This window comes from Onychostruthus taczanowskii, unplaced genomic scaffold (genome assembly GCF_017590055.1).
Source record: "Onychostruthus taczanowskii isolate IOZ18803 unplaced genomic scaffold, ASM1759005v1 scaffold45, whole genome shotgun sequence".
Lineage (NCBI taxonomy): Eukaryota > Metazoa > Chordata > Aves > Passeriformes > Passeridae > Onychostruthus > Onychostruthus taczanowskii.
Window position 1 is genome coordinate 2,968,684 of NW_024502014.1, and position 26,859 is coordinate 2,995,542.

The 26,859-nt window shown below is 40.5% G+C and overlaps 2 protein-coding genes across 3 annotated transcripts in view; both read left to right on the forward strand.

Moving 5' to 3' along the window:
• The window catches only part of GK5 (glycerol kinase 5), a 37,281-nt gene extending 26,942 nt beyond the window's left edge, over positions 1 to 10,339 (forward strand). Inside the window, exon 18 of the mRNA XM_041414460.1 lies at positions 10,293 to 10,339. The gene's annotated coding sequence lies outside the window, so the exon portion shown is untranslated. The remainder of the gene's footprint in view (positions 1 to 10,292) is intronic.
• Positions 1 to 26,859, forward strand: part of TFDP2 (transcription factor Dp-2) — a 44,769-nt gene that overhangs the window by 760 nt on the left and 17,150 nt on the right. For both annotated transcript variants that reach the window (XM_041414461.1, XM_041414462.1), the window contains exons 2-5: positions 10,293 to 10,386; positions 15,981 to 16,047; positions 22,443 to 22,546; positions 25,545 to 25,666. In XM_041414461.1, the coding sequence (XP_041270395.1) occupies positions 10,345 to 10,386; positions 15,981 to 16,047; positions 22,443 to 22,546; positions 25,545 to 25,666 (335 nt within the window). In that variant the 5' untranslated portion in view covers positions 10,293 to 10,344. The remainder of the gene's footprint in view (positions 1 to 10,292; positions 10,387 to 15,980; positions 16,048 to 22,442; positions 22,547 to 25,544; positions 25,667 to 26,859) is intronic.

A 26,859-nucleotide genomic window follows, 5' to 3' on the forward strand; every position in this document is an offset into this window, starting at 1 on the left:
CTCTGGGGAAAGGACTTTGGGTTTCGTTTTCTCTGTAAATTCTTGATTTGACAGAGAAAATGAATAGTTTTAATTGATATTATATAGTACACTGGATTAACATTTTTTACAAATAATTTTTGGTCAGTTTTCATAATTCTGAAAGCAATTCAGTTATTTTTTGACTCTTCATTAATATGGCTCACAGTGACTTTTTTTCCAACTACTATCACTGATGTAGCTTAATTATGTTGAGAAAAGATAGTAAAATGTTGGAGGTTGTGTGGTGCTGTAACAAATTGCAACTTGCTACAATCTTTGATTCAGAAATAACGTTATGCTGGTAAAAATGGATGCTGTTAAAAAAGAAATTAATACATTTTTCTCTATTCCTTTACCCTTCCCAAATTAACTTCACTTTTGGTTATATTATATCCTGTCATACACAAAACCAGATCTGTATAAGTGTGGCAAAGACTGAGAGGAGCAGTGTTACAGGGCAAATGCAGAACTGTGTTTCACAGCCATATTTGTGCCAATGCTGTGTATACTCACCGGTGTTTTTTACGCAGTGAAGTATTGAATTTCAGGAGCTTCTGTTCAAACTAACATGTAGCGTGTTAAATATAGCACTTTGAAAAAAACAGAGAGGACCCAGGAGAAGTTTGTGTTATAGAAAAGAAAAGACTTGGCAGGAGAGGTGGAAGAAAAGAAAGTCAAGTTTTCTTTAGAAAAGTTTCTTACTGTGAAGCAAGTCTGGTGCTTCTAGAAGAGGACAGAGTAACAGGTCAAATGATTTAGTTCTCTACTAAGGAAAAAAGAAAATTATTAAATATTAATAAGATTGTCTCATGGGTGAATTTAAGAGTGATGTTATATTACTGTCAAATTATTTGGCTTTCTTTTAACCACTTCCTCTTTGAAAAAAAAAGTCACTACTGCAGCATAGCAAAAAGAAACCATTTGACTCGTACTATCTTAATAGAATTAATTTTACAGAAGACACACTGGTAAGAGGAATGCTCTTAATTGCTGCAGAGGGTTCTGAGTGGTGGCCTCTCCTTTCCAGGTGGGGAGGTACAGTTTTAGAACAGCGTCTTGGCAGCAGCTCTCCATGGTGTAAGGCACAGGCCAAGCAACCCAGCTGGGCAGAGCAGTGCTGCTCTGCAGGGGATGTCAGTAGTACAAGAGAATTCCTTATCTCTGCCTGCCGTGGCTGTGTGGGACAGCCCTGCAGAGACCCCGGGTGCATCTGGACACACTTCCTGAGCAGCTGGGAGCACCCTCCCAGTGAAGATCTTTCACTAGCTTTGGCTAAAATTGGTAAAGGTTTAGTGAAGAAACAGGGACCAAAATTTCAGCATTACATCCTCTTCAAGGGTGTATGATGTTAGTTTAGATGCGCAGACCCTGTCACTGTGCCTTTGAAAGCTGAATGGGAATCTCTAAATGCAATAGAGTAGTGACTTGCATGGTATGGAGGAGAAGCTGCTGCAGCCCATCCTATGCAGAGAGAAATATTTAAATTTCTGTATCCTAATGTGGAGCAGAATGAGTTCTAGCTATAGCCAGTCTAATTCAGTTCTTGGAATTGCATTTCTTCTGGTGTGCTACCTTAACATAATGTTCTTAGGGCTGTCTCTAATAAGTGATAATTTCTTAAATTGTTTGCTTTTTCATTTTTTGAGTGGAATGCTATAAGACTTTCTCCACTACCTTTCCAATTACATTCACTGTACGTGACTCTTAATGAACCAACAGTGAATCTTAAAATAGGGACAATCAGCTGTCTGTTCTACTGCAAGGAAATACACATATGGATTTTTTTGTACATAAAGCCAAGAAACCACTGGAATCAGATGGGTTTGTCACAAAACTTTAGGTGTTAGGTGAAAAACAATCCCAGTGTCTTGGTGTGGTAATAGAGCACATATCATGGTGGAGCTGAGGGCACAAATGCCTGTGGTGGGATCTGAGAAACCAAGGATATGCAAGGAAATGTTGTAAAAGCTGCAGGTGTGGTAGGGAGTGAGAGTTTTGTAACAACCTTCTGGATTCACTCTTCATGTATATTTTGTAACATCCAGCATTAGAATGAAATTGATTCTTTTCCCCCCATTATTTGATTTGTAGACTATGACTCTTCTGCAAGGATGTGAGGCAGTAGCAAGTGATCTTACTTTCATAGTTTCATTAAATTAATGCCTTTGCTCCTTGGTCTGATGTCCTGTGTGCAGTGATAGTTTCCAATAAAGGGCTTTACAGACTGCTCAAATTTACTTTTATGGTTTTCAATATCTATAGCATAAAAATCAAGCAAGTCAAACTGCAGGCCTACAAATAGTTCAGTTTGCAAGACCATTACAATGGAACTGTAACAAAAGCACAGCTTTGTAGAATATCATACTCCTGCTGAAATACAGAACAGTAATTAAATGAAAAAAAAAGATGTTTGAAAATAATTTAAGGTCCAGCTATTCACTTAGTACTGTTGAAGAAACTTTTTGCCTTTCAGAACATGGTTTGCAAAATCCACAGTCTACTGTGAAGCCATTTTTGAGGATATTTGTCTTTACTGAAACCTGAAGTGAATTTTAGATTTTTGTAGCACTGACTTGGTGAAAAATAATGCTTTAGCCAGCTCACATCCAGTACTGGCTGTCACTATGGAGCCTGGAACCAAGCTGGGAAAAGATGAATGTTTGGTTTTGTTAGTGTGCTTGGTTGTGAACTGCAGCAATTCAGGTGTTGGCACAGTTTCATTCTTTCTGGCTTGATAATGTTTAAAAGAGAAGACAACCTGATTTTTAGTGATTTCCCAAATCATTTAAGCATGAATTCTAGAAGGGGTTTCTTTAGAGGTATCTTTGAAGGCATTATCCAGAACTGCCACAGCACTGGGATCTTCCTGGTTTACAGTCTGTAGGATATTTGACTGACATGAACAGCCAGGTTTTAACATGACCTGTAGAAATCATCCACTTTATAAAGATGATGTTGTTTTGGCTGGTTTTGTGTTATTTCAGTCAGTGGATGTGCCCTGGCCAGCAGGTTTTACACAAGCAGTGGTCAGAGGAAGCAGTGATGGTAGCTGAGACTGTGCTTGCTAACAGTGAATGGAGTGCCCGTGTCCAATCCATGGAATCTTTGTTAACATCTATAGACCAAAATCCATTTGTGACTGTAATTCTGGTCTTGCAGCTCAATTTATTTTTTTCCTGTGGAGTGTAGAGTATGCTCCTCTGTTTGGCAAGGCAGGTTTCTCCTGTTCCATCAGGCTTCTGCTGCTGCCAGATTGGTGTTGGTTTGGGTGGGAATAGCAAATGATTCACTTGTGGCTTACAGCCTCTTTAGTACTTATGTTCAATGGAGTCCCTCTCTGACCTCTGTTGGGGTGTATGGGAAGGTTAACTTGATAGAAATTCATAATCTATCTACCCATGGGGGGTGTACACAAATATATTCTGTGTGAATAAGGGACCATTTTAATTTACTCTTTTCTTATTGCAAATTTCAGGGTGGGGAAAAAAGAAAAATAAGGTCAGAAAGAAATTAGCAGGTTGCAACAGGTACCCACTGTCTTTAAGGCTGTGAACTTTTAGTTGTATAGAGGAATTCTTCGACTTGGTAGCAGCTATTATAATGCTATTTGTGGGAATTAAAGCAAATATATCAGTAGCTGCTCATTAAGGCTTGTGAATGCCAATGCATTGACATACTAAAAGTCACTTGTGAACTGTAATGCTCATCCAAGAATATATGGTGGTAACATGACTAGTAATTATGGATGAGATTAGAAACTGCAAGTGAAAGTGAGCTTATGTCCTCAGAGTGAAATAAGAAACCTGGGTGTGCATGGGCTCTCCATTTCTTGGAAGGAAGGAGTTAGGTAACTTCCTTTTGTTATAAACTTGACCTTGAGATTTGAGGAATGCGAGAAATATATTTCTGTTCTCTTAAAGGTGCAATCAGGTTATTGTAAACTTCAGTTTATTTAAAATTCAACTTACAACTGCAAATACATTCAAACTTTTTTTAGATCAATAACTTCATACATACAACTGATACGATTTCAAGCTGTGTATTGATTTGGTATAACAGCAGACTTCTGCTCTCTGTCAAAAGCAAATTATTAATCCTGTTTCTTGCTGTATAAGAAATTGAGGAAGCTGTGATCTGGAGACAAAAATATCCCCCTTCCTGATGGATTTTTGAATCATGCACACACCCCAGTGAATTCTTCAAAAGCAGACAGTAGTCTTCCTATGAACAAGCCATATCCAACCTTTTGTCACATTTCAATCCATAAGTAAATTTTGAGGGATCATGAGTGCATTTTTTCAGGAGTGGACTGGTCAGTCAGTGGTGAGTCTGAGGGTTGGTCCTGTGCTGTGCACAGCGAGGTGGCCCTTGCAGCTGCAGGGGTCACAGCACATGGAAAACTTTCTTGTACCCCCGTGAGCCCCAGTGTTGGAATTCTGACAATATTAGAGCTGAGGTGGCTCACTGAGGGGATCAGGTAGGAATGGGAGCTGTTGAGAGCGTGCAGCTTTGGGAAGGAGTGGAAAGTGGAAGAAGTGGGTAGCAGTGGAAGATCCCTTGTGGCAGTCTTAGCAGGGTGGGATCTGAGAGCAGTGCAGTGTATTTCATGGAACCTTGCCCTTCAGGTAACGTTGTGTGCTGTAATCACTATTTGTGAGCTTGTTCATCACTAAAAAATCCCTTTTTGCCTTTGTACCAAATTATAATTAAAGAAGTATGATATTTTTGTAACCTTTACCCTTTGGTGAATACTGTCATAATCTTCAACCCATGCAAGAGTAGGGTTAAATAGTGGCATTAAACTAGAGCAAAGTTTCCAGCAAACTATAAGGACAATGGAAGAAATAGCTACTAAGTCTTCATAGTCAAGTTTTTTGTTGCCATATAACTTGATTTTTAATTAAATGCAAATGTATAATTCTCTTCAGCTCATTGGACGTTAAGATCCTTCCAGCTGTGAAGTGTAGCCAAAAGTATATCTCAATAGTGTGGTTAAACATTTCCATATATTTGTCAATACACTGATAATTCTGGAAATTTTTAAATCTCAAAATTAAAACTTACAAAACCAAATTAATATCTAGAGCATTCTCTGATGTATCATACAGTGTATGGGCTGGTGTTAGGAAGAAGCTGGTGTGAAGTCTCAGTAGACAAAAAGATGCTGTTTTCAGCAGAGCTTGATTGAAAGAGGAGCCAGGGTATTCTTGGCAATGCACAAAGACCATCTTACCACGGTATTTTACAGTCATCACATAAATCACTAAATTTTTTTTCAAATGTCAATCCATTGTGAAAGTGAAATTTCTTCAGGCAAAAATATGTTTGTGAAAATACAGTGTGCTGTTTGCTCTGAAAGGAAGTTGTACCTGCCTCTTACTACTGAAGCAGCAGACTCCCAAATGTTGTGCCTGTATAGTAGTCAGCTATGGGCTAGAAACCCAGTGAGAGCACAAAAAAATGAGCTTATAGAATAGATTGTCTGCTTTTTTAAAAAAAAAAAAAAAAAAAAAAAAAAAAAAAAGCCTTGCAGCTAAATTTCTCTTACTCCCAAATTTATCTTGGTAGTGATAAAAGTTGTCTGTAAATCTCAAAAAGACATTTTAGATCATGCTTTAAGTGCTGATGTCAGGCCCCGTGTACTCTATCTTGAATGACAGTAAGCCTGCTTGGGGAATTAGAAGAGCCTTCAAGGTGCAAGTGCTTGGGAATTACTCCATGTGTTTAATGTAAAGTTCTCCTTATTTGGACAATAAGAGACATGCTTCACCCCAGTGATTTTGAAGGAAGCCATGAGTGCTGCCCCTGTTCTTAGACGTGTGGTTCAGTGCTGGTGCTGGCATTGAGCGTGTCTAGGAACATGCCTAAGAAACTGAGTCCTGGAGGGAAGGAGCACCCAGGTCCAGTTACTGGAACTGGGGACTCAGCACTGTCAGCACTGGGCAAGCAGCAGAACTTGAGGGTCAGCAGTGCAGTTACTGAATGGAGAATTGGAGCACTTTCAGCTAGGAGAGAGTTTGAATCCAGCTTTGGATTTTCTTCCCGTGTTACGTGTTCTTCGCACTCGGACTGTCTTCATCACTGGGATTCAGGATATTCAGTACCTCCATCAAACAGTGCTTTTATTAGTCATGTATCCATGTACAGTCATATACTATGTACATTGTAGTAAATAAGAGGTACAACAGTGAGTACATACAACAAATAGTGGGAGTGATTGGGATGTAGCATTTGGGATCCACTCCGAGAGCACTGAATGGGATCCAATTCATTTGTTGCCTCAGTATTTGCTACATTAAGTCCTTGAGTGGACATTTGCTTTTAGCACCACACAGGTTGGTTGTTCCCCCTCATGGAGCTGAAGTGCTACAGTTTATGCTCCTTGAACTTGCAGGAATTCCTCTTCTGTTTTTCCAAGTTCTTTCTGCTGTGTAAACTTGAGTCATAATTACTGCTGTTGCCAGGAGGTGTCAGTTAATTTTTTCTGATGATACATTGGCATTTTGCTCGATCTTAACTACATGTTGAGATCTTCACTTTCAGTTTGGGTTCAGGTAGTTTTGTCTTTCATTTGGATCTAGGTTTAAAGCAGTAATTCTCATCTCCTTTTTGTGTTGTATAGCTGGGAGAACTGTGCTGTGGATTTGCAGGTTGCAGCCTTTTAACTCAAGTAAAGGTGATTAAACAATGTCAGTTTAAACTGAATAATCTCAAATTATTTTATTTTGTTGAAAATACATAATATCATTCAGTGGTCAAATCACTTAGGCTTGCTTCAGTCTCTCTAATTACTTTGTTATCTACTAGGACTTTTTTGAAGGCATAGAGTTGTTCAGAGTGGAAAAATAAGTCGTGATACCTGCTAGACCTTCATCATACACATCATGCTGGCATTTCCTTTCAAAGGCTTCCTTAGAGCTACTTTCTAATGTTATTTTCAAAATAAAAATTACTGTGTGACAGGTGAAGGTGGTGACTTCTTTCCCATCCTGTGTGTGTGGCTTGTAGAATAAATACATTGGTTGGCTTTTTTGAAGAGCTTCATTGAGTGGCAAGCTGGATGTTATATGGGATTCCTATCTTGGTTTTTTTTAATTTTTTTTTTTTTTTTTCAAAAAGGAGTTAGATATTGAAGCATGTTTTAGGAACAAGCTGGAGAAACACTTCCTGGGAACAGGTGGATTTATGATAAGTACTTAATAATTCTGAAATTTTACTGATCTGAAAACTTGAGACATACTGAAGCAGCATATGTGTAACAGGTGGTCTAAGCCTTGTAGATGCTGTGCATAAATTAGTGGTTTAAAACTGAGCCTGTACTGATTAATAAGGAGTCTTTTTGTTACTGCTGTCTTCTGAAATCAGTCTTGTAATAGTTGAAAGTTAGTACTATGGAGAGGGATATGAAGAGTGTAAATTACTTTCTTGTGGAAAGGCTGATGTTATACAGGTTTCTTTTTCTTGAAACTCATCACACTTTCCTCTTAGCTGACCCAGTTACCTGGAATAATTTTCACTTTGCAATACTATTTATCAGGTAAATGAGAAAAAGCACTCCTTAGTGGTGATAAAAATCATTCTAATATACTAAAATATCTCTTTTTTATCTTTCATGTGTTCTGTAAAGACTTTTCATCATAACAATTTAGGTGATTGTCCAATAGTTGTGTTCATTTGTAGATGTTTAGTACTGATGTAATATTGCATAAATGGCACTTTCTGTTGGGAACTGGCCTCTGGCACTGAGGAGGATCTTTGTATGGTGCTGCTCTAGGTGAGGGTGTGACTTGTACTGATAAAATTTTAGAAGAGAAACCAGGGTAAGTTTGTTAAAGCAGAGAACAGACTGTTATGTTGTCTTATGGGGTAATTTAAAAATAAGACTGGATAATAGCTAGAAAATAAACATAAGGAGTACAATGTTATTCTGCAGATAACTGTTTTCTGTTTTGCACTGTTTGTTGCACTGGGACTCAGCGTCAGAATCACCAAAACTTCAGAATAGGTCTGGCTTTTAACTTGTAGTTGGATTAGGTACAGATAAAACTCCTGTACTGTTTTTGCTGTAACTAGAGCTTAATTACCTGGGCTTTTGTAAATTTAATGCTCAAACTGGCTTTTTAATATCAGTGGCATAAGTGATTAATTAGCAAATATATTCTAAAAGAAGCTACAACTCAGAGTTTACAAAGTCAGACAGTTTGATTGGCTCCTTGTGCCGTACAGTATATGACCAAAAGGCAAATTTGGGGGAGTGGATTATAAACCAAGGCTTAGCTTATGAAGGGACAAATGTAGTTCAAAAAAAGGCAATCTTTGTGTCTCATGTGCTCTGGGCTCTGTCTTTATGCAGCCTCATTTCAGTAGAAACCAGCTAAAGAAGAAAAAAGATTGAGTTTTATGTTTTTCTGTCTGTGTGGTGCAAGCACATGCAGCAACTGGGAATGAAGAAAATCTCCATTTTGAGGCCATCTGTGTCGGTTCTTTTGTCTGAACCTGACAAGAGGTCATGGCAGATGGTGGGGTCACAAAGTCTGGCTTCTCAGGCTTGACAAAATGTGTTCATAAAGCTGGAAGAATCCCAACTGTTCTTACTGGCTGAAGAGCATTGTGGCAAAGGACTGTAATAGTTTATGGACAATACCTTCTGGATCATTAAGCTTGACAGCAAATAACTTGTCAAAGATGAACCTCGTTTGCTTATCTGCAAATAAGTTAAAACTGCTCAGCAATTATGTTCTTAACTGCATTTTATTTGAGTAAATTACTTGTAAAGCCTCTTAAAGAGAGAGAGGGAGGCCAGACTGCAATGTGAATTTTGGCCAGAGCCCCAGATGATGGATTTGGAGAGTTCATCTGCAGGGGTCAGAAATGTCGAAAAAGAACAGGCACCAAAGATCATAATTTTCAGATGCATTGCAAGAATTCAGTATTTGCTCCTTGCCATGACCCCTGTAGCTTTATGGCTTCAGGTTTCAGGATTACTACCAGATCCAGTAGCTCCTTTTCCCAGGGTGGGAATAGATACCTCTTTGTAGTATCTTCTCTAAAGCCAGAGAAAAATTTGTATTATTTCCTTGGATGTTGTGAGGTGAAACTAAAATGTACAAGTTTTCACAGGAGAATGTCTTAGTAGATATGTGTGGTGTTCACATCTGGAGCAACTGCTCAGTTATGGCTGCAGTGAAGGGAGGCACCAAGGAAGACAAGTACAACTCAGGCAGCAGGAAGTGGAGGACACCTCTAAGTTGAATAAAACGGTTTTCCACTAACAGTTTAATTGATATGATGTCTGAATAAATCAAGAAATGTATAGAAACAGCCTAGAATTTAAAATTCTTCTGGGTTATCCAAAACAACTAAAGCAGTGATGGGATGTGATGGTGGAGTTCCTCATTAGTTGCACAGATTGCTGAAAGAACCCCTGGCACTTTCCTGAAGGGAGGTGAAGACACTGGCCATTCTCAAACTTGACACGGGTTAAAATAGAGGAAATGGCATGAATTGCATCCCACTTTTGTAGCTAATGAGTTCTGCTGCAAATGGTCATGACTTTTCTTTGATAAGTAGTTTAGGGATCTTCCTAATTTTACTGAATTGATTCCACACTTCAGAGTGTGAACAGTTCTCTCTTTTATTCATCCAAATGCAATTTGAATGTCCTTTGTAGTCCATTTTTAAACTGCAAGTAGTACTTATAAAGTACTTTTCAAGGTACCTAAATGCTTTGTCAAGTTAATTCTATCTTTAAAATGGTTTCTGCTGACAGCATTGATTTGTAACTTTTCTTCTGTTTTCTGTAAGGCTTCTGGAAGCTTTCATTTAAAGAATAAGTCACTTTAAACTATTTTTTGGTGTATCAAAATTTTTATCTTTTTCTGGAATGCTAATATTATAATTCTAACTACACAGGTTTAATAAAAAAATGAAAATATTTAAAAGATGAGTTAGAAATTAATAGTTTTTTTTCTTGCATGTTTCCTAAAAATTCTGAATGTTTTCTGCCTATATACATTTCATTAAATGCCTTCTCTGTTCTGGCTAAAGAGACAGTGACATAATTCACCTCCATTTTAAAAACCAATCTGCATTAAATGCAAAACTTTCATGGTTTTAATTACAAAACTTTAGTAATGATATAACATGGTTTGCTAGCACACTAATAATAGTCAGGCCTTTATTTTAGTATGTCTGTAGAACCTGACTATAGTGTTGATTATTTTAGCAGAAGCTTGGGTTTCAACTAAGATATTTCATTAACTGTCTTACAGGATGTTCATTTTAAAGATTATGTGAAGATGAAAAGGGACATCTTATGGCTTTATGAAATATAAAGCAATACTGTCTGACATGACGGCAAAAAATGTAAGTATAACTCTTCAATGTATATGACTTTTCATATTGGCATTCTGCCAGTCACTGCTGACTTTCAGAATTGTGTGGAAAAATATAAAAAGTCAATCACAAAGACCTTCAAATTCATGTATCTTATCTGATTTTTGTGTACCAAAAATCTGTACCCCATCATCTTCTGCAGTATTTTTATAAATTTAAACTGGTTGGAAGCTCTTTAAGCATGTGGAGTTTACTCAGCTGTTGGTCAGACTGATAACTGAGGCAATGTTTTATGCTGTTTTCATATTGATCCATTCAGGTCCCTTCCACCTTGGGATATTCTATGAGTCAGTGATTTCTCTAACATTTCTTCAAACTTATGTGAAAGCTGCACATTTTGTTGAATCTTCTCACCTTTGCGTGTCTGTAAAATCCTTCTACAGGGTCTGAGTCTCAGATCTCAGTCTCAGATCTCAAGAAAAAATAGAAAGACTGCATATTATTTGGCTGCTGTTGGTACACTCTTGGTTTCTAGAAGACTGGAGGCCGTCTTGTTCCTTTGCTTGCTCATGACCCAGCCTGTAGTGGTGTCTCAAGGCTCTATATTTGACTCCTCTATCCTGAGTTCTGAGGAAGCTTATGAAATGTCTTAACATCCTGACCTTAATTTTCTGCCTAATTAGCTGTGCTTCCTGAGGTACACAGCTTGTACAGAGAACAGTTCTGATTAATCCTGGTGATCAGTGAATTGAGTATGACTTTGGGCCCTGGGCAATTTGCCTGTTGACATCCTGCATTCTAGTTAAATCTGAGTGGGTTTAGGAACCAACACCACCAAAGTGCCCACAATGAAAGTGCAGGGAGCCTAGGAATGTGCTCTGTTCAGTAACTGCAAAATCTTTTGTGCATATTGGGTTAGATTGGTGCCAGTGATCGTTTGGTTAAATTAATTCTCAAATGTTGGAAATTTCTGTTGGCTTTATTAATAGCTTTATTTGGTGTGTAGTTCCAGGCTTTGAGGTATCTTATATCTCACTTTTTGATTCAAGCTTACCAAGACATAAAGTGTGTATGTGTATATTCAAAGCCCTTTGCTTATTATTTCATAGGTCATGTTCATCTCTAGTACAAATAAGTAATTCTACTGATGTATGTGGGACAGCTGCACAAATCCAGGTCATTTGTGGCTTTGACCTTTGGTTTGATGCAGTCAAAGGATAAATAGCAATCCCAATAAAATCCATGGAGAGCTGTGTAATAGTCATAGAGTGGCACAGGCTGGAAGGGATTTCAGGAGGCCATTTACTCTGGTGTTTTGTGTAAAGCTCTTTGACACTGGAGCCCAGTTGCTCAGTGCTTTGTTCAGGGCTCCATCAGGGCTTTGGGTTTTGAAAATCTCAGAGGACAGACATGACATTCACTCTGGGTAACCTACTCTTGTTCTGAATATAGAAATATAATTCTGTTGCTTACTTCAGTACAATGCTGTGGTTACTTTAGAGAAGAAATATTTAATTGGTATGCACGCTTTGAAATTTTTCATGTCAAAAATCATGCCAACCTAGTCAAATACCTAATATTTATGGGTTTATGTTTTTAAAAAATCAGCTACTGTGGTGCAGATGAACGTAGGACTCAGTTTTCATGTTTACCTGTGGTGGTCGTATGCTTTGTGTCATTGGTAGCACTTCTTAGGGTTTTCCCAGCCTTGGTTACTCAGAATTGCTCTGGTTAGAATAGTGCCAGCCCTGGTGTTTCCTGGTGCTGTTAGAAGGCCATAATGCTTCTGAATTTGCAGAGTTGCAGGGTTTAGATTCTGTATATGCCTGCGGGTTTCTGCAGCTGGAAACCTGTTTCAAATGTAAGGTTAGTGTTTGTTACAGTGTCAGAAATGGTTTAGTGATCTGCAGAGTGAGTTGAGGGAGTGAGATTCCTTGTGAGAGTACTTCCATCATTTTCCTTTATGTTGAAGCATCAAGGAAAGGAAATTTTAAAGTACTGGAATTTGAGCATCTTCCAGGAAACTCTTGAAGGACACGTATCTTCTGTCAAATGTGCACAGCAGGAAGCTGCCACCTCTGCTTTCTGCAATCACTGCTCCTCAGCTGGGCATGTCTGTGCTCCTGCTGCATCACAGCCCCGTGCAGCGAGCTGTGCCTGGAATGGCTTTCCACCTTGCAAGAAGCTGTGGTGGACAACCTCCTGTCCAAGGCAGCTTGTGCTTCAAGCTCGTGCCAGAACGTTCCTGTAGATGGAATGTGTGTGCAAGATGAAAAACCTTCCCCGTCACCGTTTTTCCTTCCTTCTGAGTGTGTGGTTATCCAGGCTGGGCTCACTGCTCATTTTCTTTAAACAGAGGACCCTTTCTGGTATCTGTTTGTGGAATATTGTTTGTGGGTAATTTGACCTTCCTTAGAAAACTAATCCGACCAAAGTACCTATGAATAATAAAATGTTGCAGGTTCTCTTGGAAAAGAAGATGTTTATGTGCTTACCATACACATTGTACCCAGATCACCCTGTCCAACTGGGTTATTTCATTCTTTACTTATATGTAAAATGTGGGTTTTTTTCTTGTCTATTTTGTATCTCATTTCCCATCAGTCCTTCAGGGAAAAAGACACTAAAACAGTATTAACAAAAAATGGAGAAAAAAAGAGCAAATACTCATGGTAAATTTGTTTTTAGTTTCATTTATTCAAACAAATGAGTGATACAACTTCAGCAAGTTTTTTGAATAAGACTGTTGGTTTTGATTGTGAAGTTAGTCAGTGCTTCTCAGAAGGTGGCTGTCTTGCCATAGATAAGGTCAGTTAAGTGCTATGATATTCTCCTTTCACATGTCAGCATGGAAGGAAGTTTAACTGCTGAGGGTGGTCACAGAGACTCCAGCCAAGCAGTCAAGAGGAGCTACAAGAGCTGCTCGTGGCACTTGGCCCCATCCAAGACTCTGCCTGTGACTCTTTCTTTCCCCTCACCCTGTTTGGAAACTTAGTCACCTAACAGGAAAGGCAAACAAACCTCTAAGATATTTAGTAGTGTGCAAAGGCCTGCCAAGTCCTTTCTTCATCTTCCACCGGGGCTGCATTCCTTGTGCTGCGGATGAACAGAAGCAGGAGTCCAGCTCCTGCCATGCCCAGCAATCCAGACACTCTGGGCCAGCCTTATAAAGCAGAAATACCACAGGAGTAGTACAGAAAGTAACAAATGATACCCATTACGCATTGGATTGCATACTGGTTTCAGCTTAGGGGTTGTTACAGTATGAGATTCCCAAAAGCAGTGTGTGATCTGTGTCAGATAACAACATGGCCTGGGACCTCTTGAACACTGAGATGGAATCGTATAAAGGCCTTGCTGTGCAGCAGTATTGTCATGTTGCATCACACATTGCTTCTTCTGAGGACTTAGTTAGGATCATTCTTCTGCAGAGAAACTAATTCCTTTAGATCTGCCACATTTCTCACTTCAGTTCTCATGAAATTCAAGTTTGTTTTCAAGGTCTTCTAAACTTAGATACAAGGATTATAAAATTGAGAAAAGTGCTGCTCTTTATAAATGTGCTACTAGGATCATTGTAATGAAAACAACATATTTCTGTGCAAACTAAAGTTCTGTAATTTTGTGTCATTTCGATCACTAAAGTACAACATACAAAATCTTTCAGATAATTAAATGTAGAAGTTAGCATTTTCATTCTGACACTGTATATGTACGTCATCTTCAGTGTTTGATTAAAAGACTGATGTGAATTAATAGGGAAATGTACAATTGTAGATCTAGAGCTGAATGTTCAATTGTGAACAAATTTCAATGCTGTCTTTGAAGATGTTCCATGTAATCCCTTCTCTTGGAATGAGTTGAGGCCCATAATCTAACATGATATTTATCCCTGTGGCCCCTATTGTTTCCCTGAATTTAAAATTTCTCCCATTTGTGTTGTTGTGGCTGCTGCAGAGGCAGGCAGGGGTCCTGGGAGAAGCTGGCACTGTTGCTGGTGTGAAGGCAGCAGAGGTGTGGGCCAGCAGTGCAGCCCCTTCCCCCTGGCTGGGCCTGGCAGTGCCTCACGCCGTGCAGTTCCCACCGTGCCAGCCTCTGGTCAAACATCTCCCCAGGAACACATCCTCAGTGTGAGCAGCCACAGTGGCCTCTTACCACACGAGTGTTCCTTGTGCCCATGCACAAGAGATCCTGGAGCCCTGCTCTTTTCCTGGATCTGCTTCCAAACCGTGCTAAGGAGACGTTGTGGTTTGTTTTGTCTTCCTCCCTTTGCCCTGCTCCAAGCCGGGCGTTCCTGCTCGGGCCCTCCCCAGCCCTGCTGCATCGCTGCTGCACCGGTGCCACCTGCTGGGAGACAGCCCGGGAGTGGCAGGGAAGATGGGACAGCCCCTTTGGACACAGCCTCTGGGGACACCACAGCAGCACAAGCGCCTGCCAGTGTAGGAGGATCCGGCTGGGCGTGCCAGGAGGGGCAGGAAGGAGCCAGTCCCATGTGACAATGCCTGGGATAAACTGAGGGCTGTGCTGAGCATCTCGAGGTGTTTGTTTATAGGAGCACACAAGTGAGCTCATTTGGGCAGTGTTTTACAATCACAGTAGTGCAGGAGCAGCTGATCTTCGTACGCGTCTCCTGATGGGGAAAAAATCTTAGTAGAAGCATTCTCAAGAGCCTGTCACAATGCTGTGTGCAGATTTTCCCCTGCAAAAACTATCTGCTGAATGCAAGGTCTCTAATAAGAATTGAGAGACTGAATGCTTATAGTAGATATTCTTTTGTCTTGTGTAGTTTATTTTAGTTAAGTTTAATTCACCTAAAATTAAATTATGCTGTGATTGGAGTATATTAAAATTCTTGAAGTGGCCCTAGCATAGGTTCCATTATTGCTACATACATCTGTAAAATAAAGCAAAATGTTTGAGCCTTCATCATATGATTGCCTTCTTTTAACTTGGATAGTGAAAGCCTTTGTCCCAATGATTTACAGAAATACTCAAATTTTATAATATTTTAAAAACAGATTGGTATACAAGGGACTTCCCATCTCTTCCCTTCCTCATCCAGGATGATCTTGTATTTTTCTGTACAAACTACACCTTCCTATGCTTTGTGTGCATGCTAAAGTCTGAGTTGCACTATTCTGTATAAGATTCAAGTTTTCCATGTCCCCAGTAACTTACCCTCAGTAAATCAGTGTATCTCTGAAGACTAGGGAATGTATTTAGAATGCTTCAATAGTCACATCTCATACCTGTAGACTGTGCAGCTTAGTGCTGAGGCAACTGGACATGGGCAGATTTCTGCTGTGTTAGCGGTGGCAGCTGCTCCCTTTGGCTTGGAGGGAATGGTGCCTTATACCATAATAGCCAGAATGGGCTGCTTGGGTCACATGTAGTACACAGTCAGAATATTCAGGGTGGTTTTTAGGTAACAACTTAGCTAAAAGTAGACTTTCCAAATGTCCTGGATACCTTGCCTTGAGTCTCATGCACTTGTTAGACTCTGCTGTCCATAGGATTGTGATGTTTCATAATGCAGAAAGTTGCTCTCATAATATTGTTAGTTGCATATTAGAAAACATAGAAAGGTTTATCATATTTTAAGACTTTGTAAATGTTTTGTTCAGGTTGGTGTGACTTCCACAAATGGAGACTTGAAAGGATTTATAGATCAGAACCAGAGTCCAACAAAAGGTAAGAGAATTCTATTCAATACATACATTGAGACTTATTTTACTGCAATATATGATTGATTCACATTTGGAATACTCAGAATTTAAATGTTCAAAATATATTTCATACATCCCCACCAGCAGTTGTTTAATACTGACATGTAAGTGTCAGTACAAAGATGGGAAGGTCTTCAGGATTTCAGAGGAGAAAAGAAGGTGTAATAAAAACAATAAGAGGATAACATAAGCACTTTTTTCATTCCTCGATGGTGAATAATATGCTAAATTTCCTGATTTCTAGCCCACCCTTAAAATTCCCTGATTCTGTGACAGAAATGACAGAGAAGGCTAAAGCATGATGTCATACTTCTTTCTAAATGTTCTGCACTATTTACAATAATGATTTTGTTTTGTCCTGTCCTGTTTTATCTTAGCACTTTTAGATTAATCACTTTTGACTCAAAAACAATTTAAGATCAGTCATAACAGCTATGGTATTCCAGTAAAACAACCCCCTTATTTATTTTAGAAGACTCAAGGATTTGCAGTTCAGGAAACATTTCAATCAACCTTTCTAAGTAAATACTGGTTTGCTGTTATCCACTGCAATAATCCCATGCATGTAGTAGCAGGAAGGTTGATTTTTGGCTGATGCCATCAAACCTAAGAGGCTGAAAAATTGAGACAGCTAAACAGAAAATGGCTGGAGCTACAGTATCTTCCTAGTTTTCTAAACTTTTCAGAACATGACAAACTGGTGGAGGCCTTTGAGAATTATTTATTGCACATTGTGCTTCATTGTTTTGTCATTGTGTTGTGATGCTAGGGAAATAGACTAAGTGCAACATTTTCAAATAATTTCTGAAACAAGCAATTGATTTGTCCAGAAAATAACTGAATAACTTTATAAAGCATGGGTCATTACTGTTAGGAATATCCCAGTGACCCATATCCCACTTTTTATCAGATTTTACTTCTGGGATGATGGATGCATTATTGCCTCAATTTTGGAATTTTTTTAAAATGTTATGATCTGATGATTTTTTTTAACCTTGAGGTATAGTTAGAAATTGTTGCCATCTCTATTGAAATAAAGCATCTTGTTCACAATGGATTACTGTTCTTAGAACATCAAATATCTCATAAAAGCTGGGGAAGTTTGTGCAGATACAGCCAGTATCTAAGCTGTCTCTTACTTTCAGTTTAAAATATCCTTTACTTCTTTTGGCATGTCCACTGTTAAACCCTCGACATTATGGAGGGGGGAAAACTCCAAACAGGCATTCAGATCCACTGTCTCTTAACAGGGCTGTGTGAGTTTCCTTGTAAAGGCAGTTTGGTTTCTTTGGGTTTTTCTTTGGTTTTGGGTTTTTGTTCGTGGTGGGTTTTTGCTTGTTTGTTTGGGGGTTTTTTTGGTTCTTTTTTAAAAATATACATTATTTAAATTAAATCATTTGCTATAATAAAAATAAAGACAATTTATTGCTACATACCTGGGCCTACTTATAATGTGCCTTCATAATACCCTTAGACTGAGGCATGATGGATTTATGATATGTTCAAAAACAAAGGAGAGAGGCCATTTGCTCTAATAAAGACCTTCTTGAAAGCATCAGATTTCAAGGTCCAGAAATTTTTGCTTAAAAAAAAAAGTTGCATTTTTCTTTTCTTTCCAAAAAGATCATTGTGGTGTGTGTTTGTTATTTGCCCTGCCCAGCAGAGGGGGCCTGGCAGGGCACAGCCGTGTCCGGGGGAAGGAGAGGCTGCTGGGGCTGGGCACATCTGCTGCTGCTGGGGCCATAGCTACAGGATTCTTACCTTAACATGGGTGATGTACACTCACACAAAGGTTTTCAGGAATCTTGCTGCCCTTAGTTAATACTTCTTTGTTACTGTAGTCCCAGTTCCTATGAGTTTACATGTTGTTCCTTGGTTACTGCTGTGGAGGGTAAAGGGAGTCCAGCCACAGAGCACCAATCTTGCAAAGGCTCCATGAATCACATCACAGTTATAGAGAGCTGGCTTTGCATGGGAATCCTAAGATAACTTCACAATGAACTTCATTTCAATGCATCTTTCTATTACACAGTAAGTCCTGACAGGACTGGTGTTTTAAAAACTTACTGCACAGGGCTGCTGTAAGAGAAGTACTTCATTGTATGCCTGAAGAGATCTGCTAAAATGACCAAGACATCAGAAGCAGTAATCCATAGGCCTGTGCCTGGTACTTTCAGATTCAAACAGCTGTTAACTCCTGTAGATTTGTCTCAAAATGAACAGTAAAAGACTGAAATTGTACTGCTCAGTGTAAGCCTGAAGTACATTGAAAAACTGTCTGCCCCATTTTATTTTTTCCTTAGAAACAGATCTCTTTGATTTCATCTCTATGGAATTTTTAAATTTAGATTTGTAGCCCAGTAATTTTGTGCAATACACAAAGAAATGTACCAAGAAAATACTTGTACCAATAATGCAATAATAATTCCATTTTTTTATATGCTTTTACCATACTGATCTTGGAGATCAGTAAATTTACTGATCTGTCTTAGTGTAATAGAGGACCCTGAGGACACATCACATATGTTATTCCATAATATCCTAATGGGCTGATGATACCTCACAGCTCTGAGCTGGGGTTTTTGCCATCATTGTCAAGCTGTAGGCTGTATTATTAAAAATGGCTGTTCATGGAGACACGTTTAAAAAGTGGACATTTGTTTAGAGCTCTGAATATCAAATCCAAATTACCACCACTTTGCTGGTGTTTTGTTTGAAAATTCAATGGGTTTTTTTGTTGATGTAAGCTTTGTGTGTAGCCCCAGCTGGTTGGGCTATGCTCCCCATCAGCCATGGTCTCCTTCAAACTGGCTGTGACAGATTCTATAGATTCTCCAGTTGACATTGTTTCTGATCATCTTTGTAACTGAGCTGCAGATCTAACAGATTTAGTTATACAGGAAAAAAAATCACTAAAATCTCTTTAGCTTCGTATTTGTATAGGAGTGCATGTTGTTTATGTGAAATTAGGCTTTTTAGGGTGGTACATAATGATTTAAACTGAGTTTGGTGAGCTGCTTTGTGTGTGCATGTGAACATTCATGTACATAAACATGAATAACTTTATCTGTGGCTGCTTGAAGCCAAAGATCATTTAAATTGATTTTTTCTTTTTGTGCGCCAGTAAAATTATTGCACAAATGCCAGGAAGAATAATAGTTATGTAGCAATGATGGTTTTTTAAAATATGAAATTATAGCAACACTGGTTTCTCTCCCCGAGAAGCAACAATAGTGGCGACTGAAGAATGGAAAAATAATTTATGTAGAAGCAAAGCACTTTTGTTCTGAGAGAAACATACATATATATATCCACAGTCAGATTCTTATTCTGAATTTGCTTCAGTGCTGGGGAGGCTCAGTTTGGGATGGCTCTCTGTGCATTGCAGTTAAAGCCTCCCTATGAGAGTTTTAAGTGGGTTTCTTTCCCATGTGCTTGGTTTTCCATAGGTAAATAGGAATAATGACACTGACCTCCTTTGTGCCTTGAAAGTACTGCTGAGAAACATTATATAAGAATTGAGTATTATTATACAAATCATTCCAGTTTGATCCATCTGTGCTGACCTTTTCCATCCATGCAGTGAGATTACCGTGACTCAAGGCTGATGGGTCTCATTGTGTTCAGCTTATCACTGTACTCACTGCTCTTGTGCCCCAGGACATAAATCAGTGTAATCTTTTTTGTCCCCAAATGATGGGTGTTATTAAGACTTGGCATTTATTTAGAATTTGGCCATGTTTAAAGCCTTTGCAGTTGCTTTGTGATAGTATATATAGTTAGTTTGATGATATTTCTGCTTTCAGTTGAATGCCGAAATCTGTTGAATGTTTTTTCACATCTACTTCCTCCTAAATATAATAATATAATGGTATCATAATAATATTTGAAGCAATTGAGGTTACGTGAGTAGCTAGACCATGATGCTATTTGGAAAAAAAGAAAATGGTAGGGAGGAATATTTTATTTGTAATTGGTAGATCTTTCTGTTTACTATTTTTTCAACTGCTGACAAACACAAAAAGCAACCTCTTAATGTGAAGAATTTGGTTGTTCTTTCTTTCTGGCCACTGTGGATAAGAAATACCTCACTTACAAAAACAAATTGGTTCTTTTTCATCCTATCTGTGTTTTAAAATCTACACATCCACATATTTATATTTGCCAATGAAGAAAATTAAAAGTAAGAACAAGGGCAGGGAAACATTTCTTTGAAAACTTGATCAACTCTTAAGATTGTTTTGACAGTACTGCTGCCAAATGAGGGATTTGTGTAGGGATTAGAAGATGAAAATCTTTTTTATTGACAGTAACTCTGTCCAAAAAGGCATTTAAACACACACCATATGTAAGCAAATGTCTTTTTAAAATCAAGATCAGGTCATTTGAATGACCCTTGTATTTACTGAAGTTACCCCACTGGTGCCAGTGTTCCATTATCCAGGGAGCCTTGGGTAAATGAAGGCACAGTGCAGCAGTAGCTGCTAATTAGTGCTTTATTAGTGGTTTTTCCCAGGCTGCTCAGTGAATCTGGTGGGTTTGTGTGGCTTTGGCCAGGGGTCTGCATGTGTGTGTGAGGGAAGTACATCCATGCAAGTGTTCTCAGCAGTCTCAGGTGCAGCTGGATCCCGTGGATGCCATGGATCCCGTGGATGCCAGGCTGCATGGCACGTGCTGGGAAGGGAACAGGCTGTGCCCGGTGCTGGATGGGGTGGGTGGCCCTGTGCATTGTCCAGTGCTGTGAGCCCCACATGGCCACTCTGGATGGACACACAGCACAGCCTCTTGCAGCCTGGGAGGTGCAGCTGGAGGCAGCTCTGTGGTGTAGCCCTGTGGTAAAAGAGCTGGGAGCCAAAACCGACATTGCACAATTTTACTGCACTTGGCCATGTGGCCTTACGCTGTCAACGCCAGAGAAAGTAATTTATTTCTTTTCCCTGGTAAGAAAAGGGACAAGGAGAAATAGTGTGAGAGCTGATCTTGGAGGTAGTGGGGTCAAAAGTTTCAGCTGCAGCAGAAAAGAGGAAAATTCCTACAGCAGTACTGGGAAGTGACACGTCATTGATGGCAACAGCCTGGAATGAGGGGAGAGACTAGGTTTTGATGGAATATGCTGGCACAGCTTGGGAAATCCTGGGCAAAATCCTCTAGCAAAAGTAAAACTGGCAAGTGAGAGAACTCTTTTGAGCTCAGCATGGGAACACAGTGTATGTAAATAATGAATTACTGGCTTGGGCTCTCTGGCACTCAAGATGTTTCATCTTCATCTCACAAAAGATGTTTCATAACAGAGCAAAGATTTACTGGAGGGAGTGGGTTTGCAACTGTGGGAGGTTTATATTTGTTTTTCTAGGTGACTTACATGACTGAATAATTTATTCATTTTATTGAGTAGAGATGCAAGCTGCTTCTGAAGATGTTTTCAGATACAGATTTGCCTTTTGGAAAATTAATATTAAGTAGTAGTATTACTCCAGATGCCAAAAGAATCTACACAGAACATTAGAACATCCTAGTTTCAATTTGTTTGGCTTTCTCATATATTTGTTGACTATTTCTTATGAAGGTGAGACTTCACATAAATCTACATATTTTCTACTTCTGTGCTGTAACTACAGAAGATAAGATCCTTTTTCCTCTCAGTTCTGTTGCTTCTGCTTCCTGTTGCAGAGAGGTTACTTTGTTGAATTTATCATTTTTCAGTAACCTCATGGAAAACAGGTATACTAAAATAAAACGTAAAAAAAAGAGACCATGATTCAGGACCAAGTGAGAAAAGAAAATTGGGCAGTGGAGGTGAACGGGTGATGTGAGAAAAGACGGGGGCACAGGGATGTGTAACAGCACTGAGTCAGCTTGGGCCATGTGGGCTAAGCTGAGTGTCGGCTGCCTCCTGTGGGAGGAGGGCTGGTGCCTGTGCTGCTCTGAAGGGACCTGTCACCTCAGATGCCTTCAGTCTGCAGGGCCAGAGAACATTAGCAGCTCTCCAGGAACCTATCCTTGTCCTCATGACCCCAGCTAGACCCAGGCTGACGCTGGATTACCAAGCAGTGGCAGCTCTTCCTTGCATTTGGCCGTGCCTCAGAGCCCGTCCCTCCCCACGCTGGATCCGGCTGTGTGTAGGAACAGGGGCTGGTGTTTGACTGATCGGTTCCCAGCTCTCCTGATTTGAAGCTGTCACAGAGAAAGGAGTTGAATAAGCCAGTGTGCTCAGATCTTTGAGAGGCTTGTGCACAACAGTTTGAACACCCAAAGCCAACCTGATTCCAAAGCGTTAGAGTGGTGTGAGAATTTGCCAAAGTGTTTTTCACAGGTTACTAAGGAAGTAATTTGAAAGTCTCCTTTTACCGTTCTTTTTAGGTAATATTTCAGTAATCACATTGCCGGTTTCCAGCACCAACTCTCCGACTAAGATTTTGCCAAAAACCTTGGGACCAATCAATGTGAATGTTGGACCCCAAATGGTAAGTTTTGCAACCCCAGAAATGCGGGCTTGTGTAACTGGCTGTGACTTCCTGGTGGTGTAAGACAGGAACGCACCAGGAACTTGCTGCCTCCTGCCTCAGGCACAGAGTGCCCCGCCTGGATGAGGGTGCTGACCTGGGGGCACAGCAGGCCTGGCGTGCCCCAGCTGCCACTCCAGCTGTGCTCTTGTGTGTGCCCTTAGGGGGTACCTATCTCCTGGGCTTACAGTTTTACTAGCTGACATTTTAACTATTACTCAAAAGTGTATTAAGAAAATCCCTTTATTATTTGAGTGGATACTCTTTGAATGTTTTGAGTCATGTTCTCACCAGTAAATCTCCAGAATTGTCAGAGAATGTCTTTGATGTGTTGGTAGAAATTCTAAACTTGTTGAAACTACTCTTCTTAAAGCTCTCTTTTCCTGTCTATTATAATTGTATATGTGTATTGATGTTCCAGGGATTTTGGATCTCGTTTTGAGAAAAAAATTAGATTTTCTGGTGGCCAGAGAGCTAAACAGGCAATACTGTGAACAGTTTCTAGTAACCTGATGCCTCCTTGCCAAGCACTTAGCCTGAGTACGGAGCCATTTGACGTGTTTCATAAAAATGGTGTTGGGCCTTTTTCACCTGAGCAGTGTTCACTGGGGGTTTGTCCCAGCTGGGCAGAGGGGCACACACATCACAGGCAGCCCCGTGGCACTCCCTGCTCGCAGAGCTCTGCCCCCAGCACTGGCCAGGGGCTGCCTGCCAGGAACAGCTGAGTACGTCAGCGCTGCTGTCTCACAGGCCTGTGCCCTGTGGCACTGCACTGGAACAGTTCTGCCACTGAGGATGTGTCCTGGCAGTGCAATAGCCCACAACAGGGAGCGCACTCACTTAATGCACTTCCTACTCTTGTGACTGACTTCTCAAGCCCTGCTTTTGGTTTCAGTGAGCCCTGCTTGCAGTTCAGGTTCTATAGCAGGTGGAAGTTGCAAAAGCTACTGTGTGATGTGAAACACACCATTTTTATTCTAATTATTTTGTTTATTTTTTATCCTTTTATTCTGCTGCTTTGCAAGAATAGATCTATATTCAGAAAACATTTTCTTAATGAATAGCCATTAACGCAGGCTTTCCAAGACACCCAGCATGCATGTGTGTTGTGCCAGGCTGTTTAAAAGCGAGTGCTCCCGAGCTCTCAGCAGTGGCAATGTTAGCGCTCCCTCAGCATCTGCCTGTGTCAGCAACACCCTGCTTGATTAATTTATTTATTTAGGCCTTATTTCCCCACCGTGGGTTCCAGGCCCTGGGGCCGCTCCGGGTCCTTAGAGCAGCGCAGGGCCGCGGCCGGGGCCGTGCCGCGGTGGCTCCGCGGTGCAGGAGCGGCAGGGTGCCGCTAGAGGGCGGCGCGGGCCGGGCCGGGCTGTCGCTGCCCCGGGCCACGGGCACCTGCCGGCCACAGCCGCGCTCCTGTCACCGGCCAGCCCTTGGCACCTGCCGGCCACAGCCGCGCTCCTGTCACCGGCCAGCCCTTGGCACCTGCCGGCCACAGCCGCGCTCCTGTCACCGGGCTCCAGAACACCCATCAGCCCTTGGCACCTCTGCCCCAGGCCGGAGCAGCAGCCGGGTGACAGAAGTGACACCTTTCCTGTGCCTGCCTGCAGTGGGTAAAGCCAGGCGACTTTGGCTCTCCAGCACCAAGCAGGAAATAAATACATAACCTGTACCTGTGTTTTGCTTTCTCTGAAATTCTCTTTTCCCTTGGTTCTGTCAAGCTGTACATTTGGAAACAATAAATGAGATAAATTTATATCTTTAAGACAAAAAAGACATGTACGTAGTCACAACGTGGTACCAGGGCAGATGTGAAGTAATGCTCAGTGAGCTAAGGAAATGGGGAATTCTTCACATAACATTTTTCTACTTCTCTAAACAATAGTGATGAATACCATATGAATGCTGTATACTTATCTCTAGTTTAAATATATATGCATATATATATACACACTTGCAGTACCTATATATCTGGTCTATACTTACAGCATATACTTACAACAGTTAGTTAACTGAGTGCCTTGGGATGTTTACACGGGTGTTAAATAAGTTAAATAGTAAAGGAAATCACAAAGTTTAGTACAGTCACTACTCAAAAGGTCAATAATAAATGTAGTAAAGTAAAACAAAGTTTTAAAGTATTAGGTAAGATATAGGAGTAGAAAGCACTGTCGTCCAAGAAGCTTTGATTTGAATCTTACCATAAATTTGCTTTAGTTTAAAGATTAGCTTTCTCAATACTGTTTCATTTTTAAATAATATTTCAATTATTCTGGTAACCTACTTTGAAAAATGAACTTGGATGTGATTTAAAAGTTGAGACTGGGTATCAGTGTTAACCAGTGCATCTACAGTTTCACCAGGTTTGCATAAATGTAAATTCTATCTATACCATAAAGACTTTACATTGAGTTCTGTAGGTACAATTAATTGCCAGAGTCTCTTGGGATCTTGTGAATGCTAGAAGCTGCAGGGAATGCTTTGCCTGCAGCTCAGACTGTCTTTTGTATAGACAATTCCAAGAGACAAATCCATTGGAAAGAAAGAAGACTGTATTGATTACATTGATCAAGAAGTTGCCTAGATGTACTCATGAAGAAATAATTGGGTGTCTGTAGGTACAGATCCTATCTGCCATACCTAGGAATTACTTGGTATCATTTGTCTGGTTCTTGTCCTTGTGAATAATACAGTAATGTGGTACAACTGATAGGAAGCTTGGCAGTTGTAGCCAAGCTGTAATGGCTTTGCTGCATGAAGATCTGATGCCATATACTGTGTACTATATACTGTGACTGCTCTGGTACAGAATTGTTATTATCATACTCTTCTGTATACTGTGACTGCCTCTGGTACAGTATTATTATTATTACTTAATGCAATGCTTAGTATGAATTTTGGGCTGCAGTTACCTCTGTTTTCTTTAGAAAGCTGTGGTTTTTATTGCTAAATTTTACAGATCATAAGCACACCACAAAGACTGAGCAGTTCAGGGAGTGTTCTGATTGGGAGTCCCTATAACCCAGCTCCAGCAATGGTCACTCAGACACACATAACGGAAGCGGCCGGCTGGGTCCCAGGGTAAGGCTTTTGTCTCCTTTAAAGATGGCTGAGCATCTTTTCTGATCTTTTCCATTATTTATACTGTTGAATCTATGCTGACCGACAGTTTCTAGTTCTTGCACAACTAAATGGAGTATGGCATGTGCTTTTCAGTGGTGGGGATTCCCAGAGCAGCCTTGTGGCAGTGCATCAACCACAACCACCAAGCAGCACTATCCTTCTGTTTGTGCACTGTCCAAGTTGAGTCACAGGATTTCCAATGAGCTTAATCTTTTGCTTCATCCATAAAAAGGCTCAAGATGCCTCCAGACAGACCAGTCAATAGTGATGCGTGCAGAAGTCCATGCAATAGGCCATATTTTCATTTGAAGAACAGAGCTTAGGGAAGGGTCTGTGGTATTCCTGTACTGAGGTAGCGAGCTGTTGCTGAAGACACTTCAGAAGACTGCTTGCTTTACCCATTGTTTACTTCACAGACTCCAAATTATTTCCAAAATGAGAGGAGCACGCTCACTGGCAGGGCTGGCACAGGCTCTGGCAGCCTGGTGTGCAGAGCAGGGCACAGCTCTCACTCACTGCCAGCCCAGGCCTGTCCCAGGGCAGCCCTGGCCCCAGCTGCTCAGCCCCGTTAAGCACCACGGACAGAAATCCCTTCGGTGCTGCCGAGGGAGAGGCCTGGTTGTGCATTCTGGATCACACAACCAGAGAGTGCTGGCTTTCAAGCACAGGTTTTCAAACCCACCATTTTTGCTTAGTTTCCTTCCCAGCAGTGTCAGGTGTTCAGCGTGAGTCTGTGCTGGGAGCCCAGCTTTGGAAAGCACGGGGACACAACGTTCCCCATCTCAGCACAGCTCTGGGGCCCTGCCTTGGGTTGGCTGCCGCAGGAAAAGGCAGGGCTGGAAAGCAGCTCCTGCTTGCTGTGGGAATAACCTGGAGGATAAGGAATGGCCAGTGATTGCAGCCTGCTGCTGCTTTTGAAAATTCATGGCAGCTTCTTCTTCAGAGTCTGTCTTCAGCTCTGTATGCATCAGCTCTAACAGGAATACGTTTAGTATTTAACCTTGGGGTTTTGTTTAAAGATTCCTAAACATTCACTGGCTTGAAAATACAGGATATATCTTATGCACTGTTTAAAGACATTTTTCTTCCATATGGAAGAATTTTAAATAGGAATTTTCAAAGGAGCCCAGCTTCTCCTTTTTGATGGACTT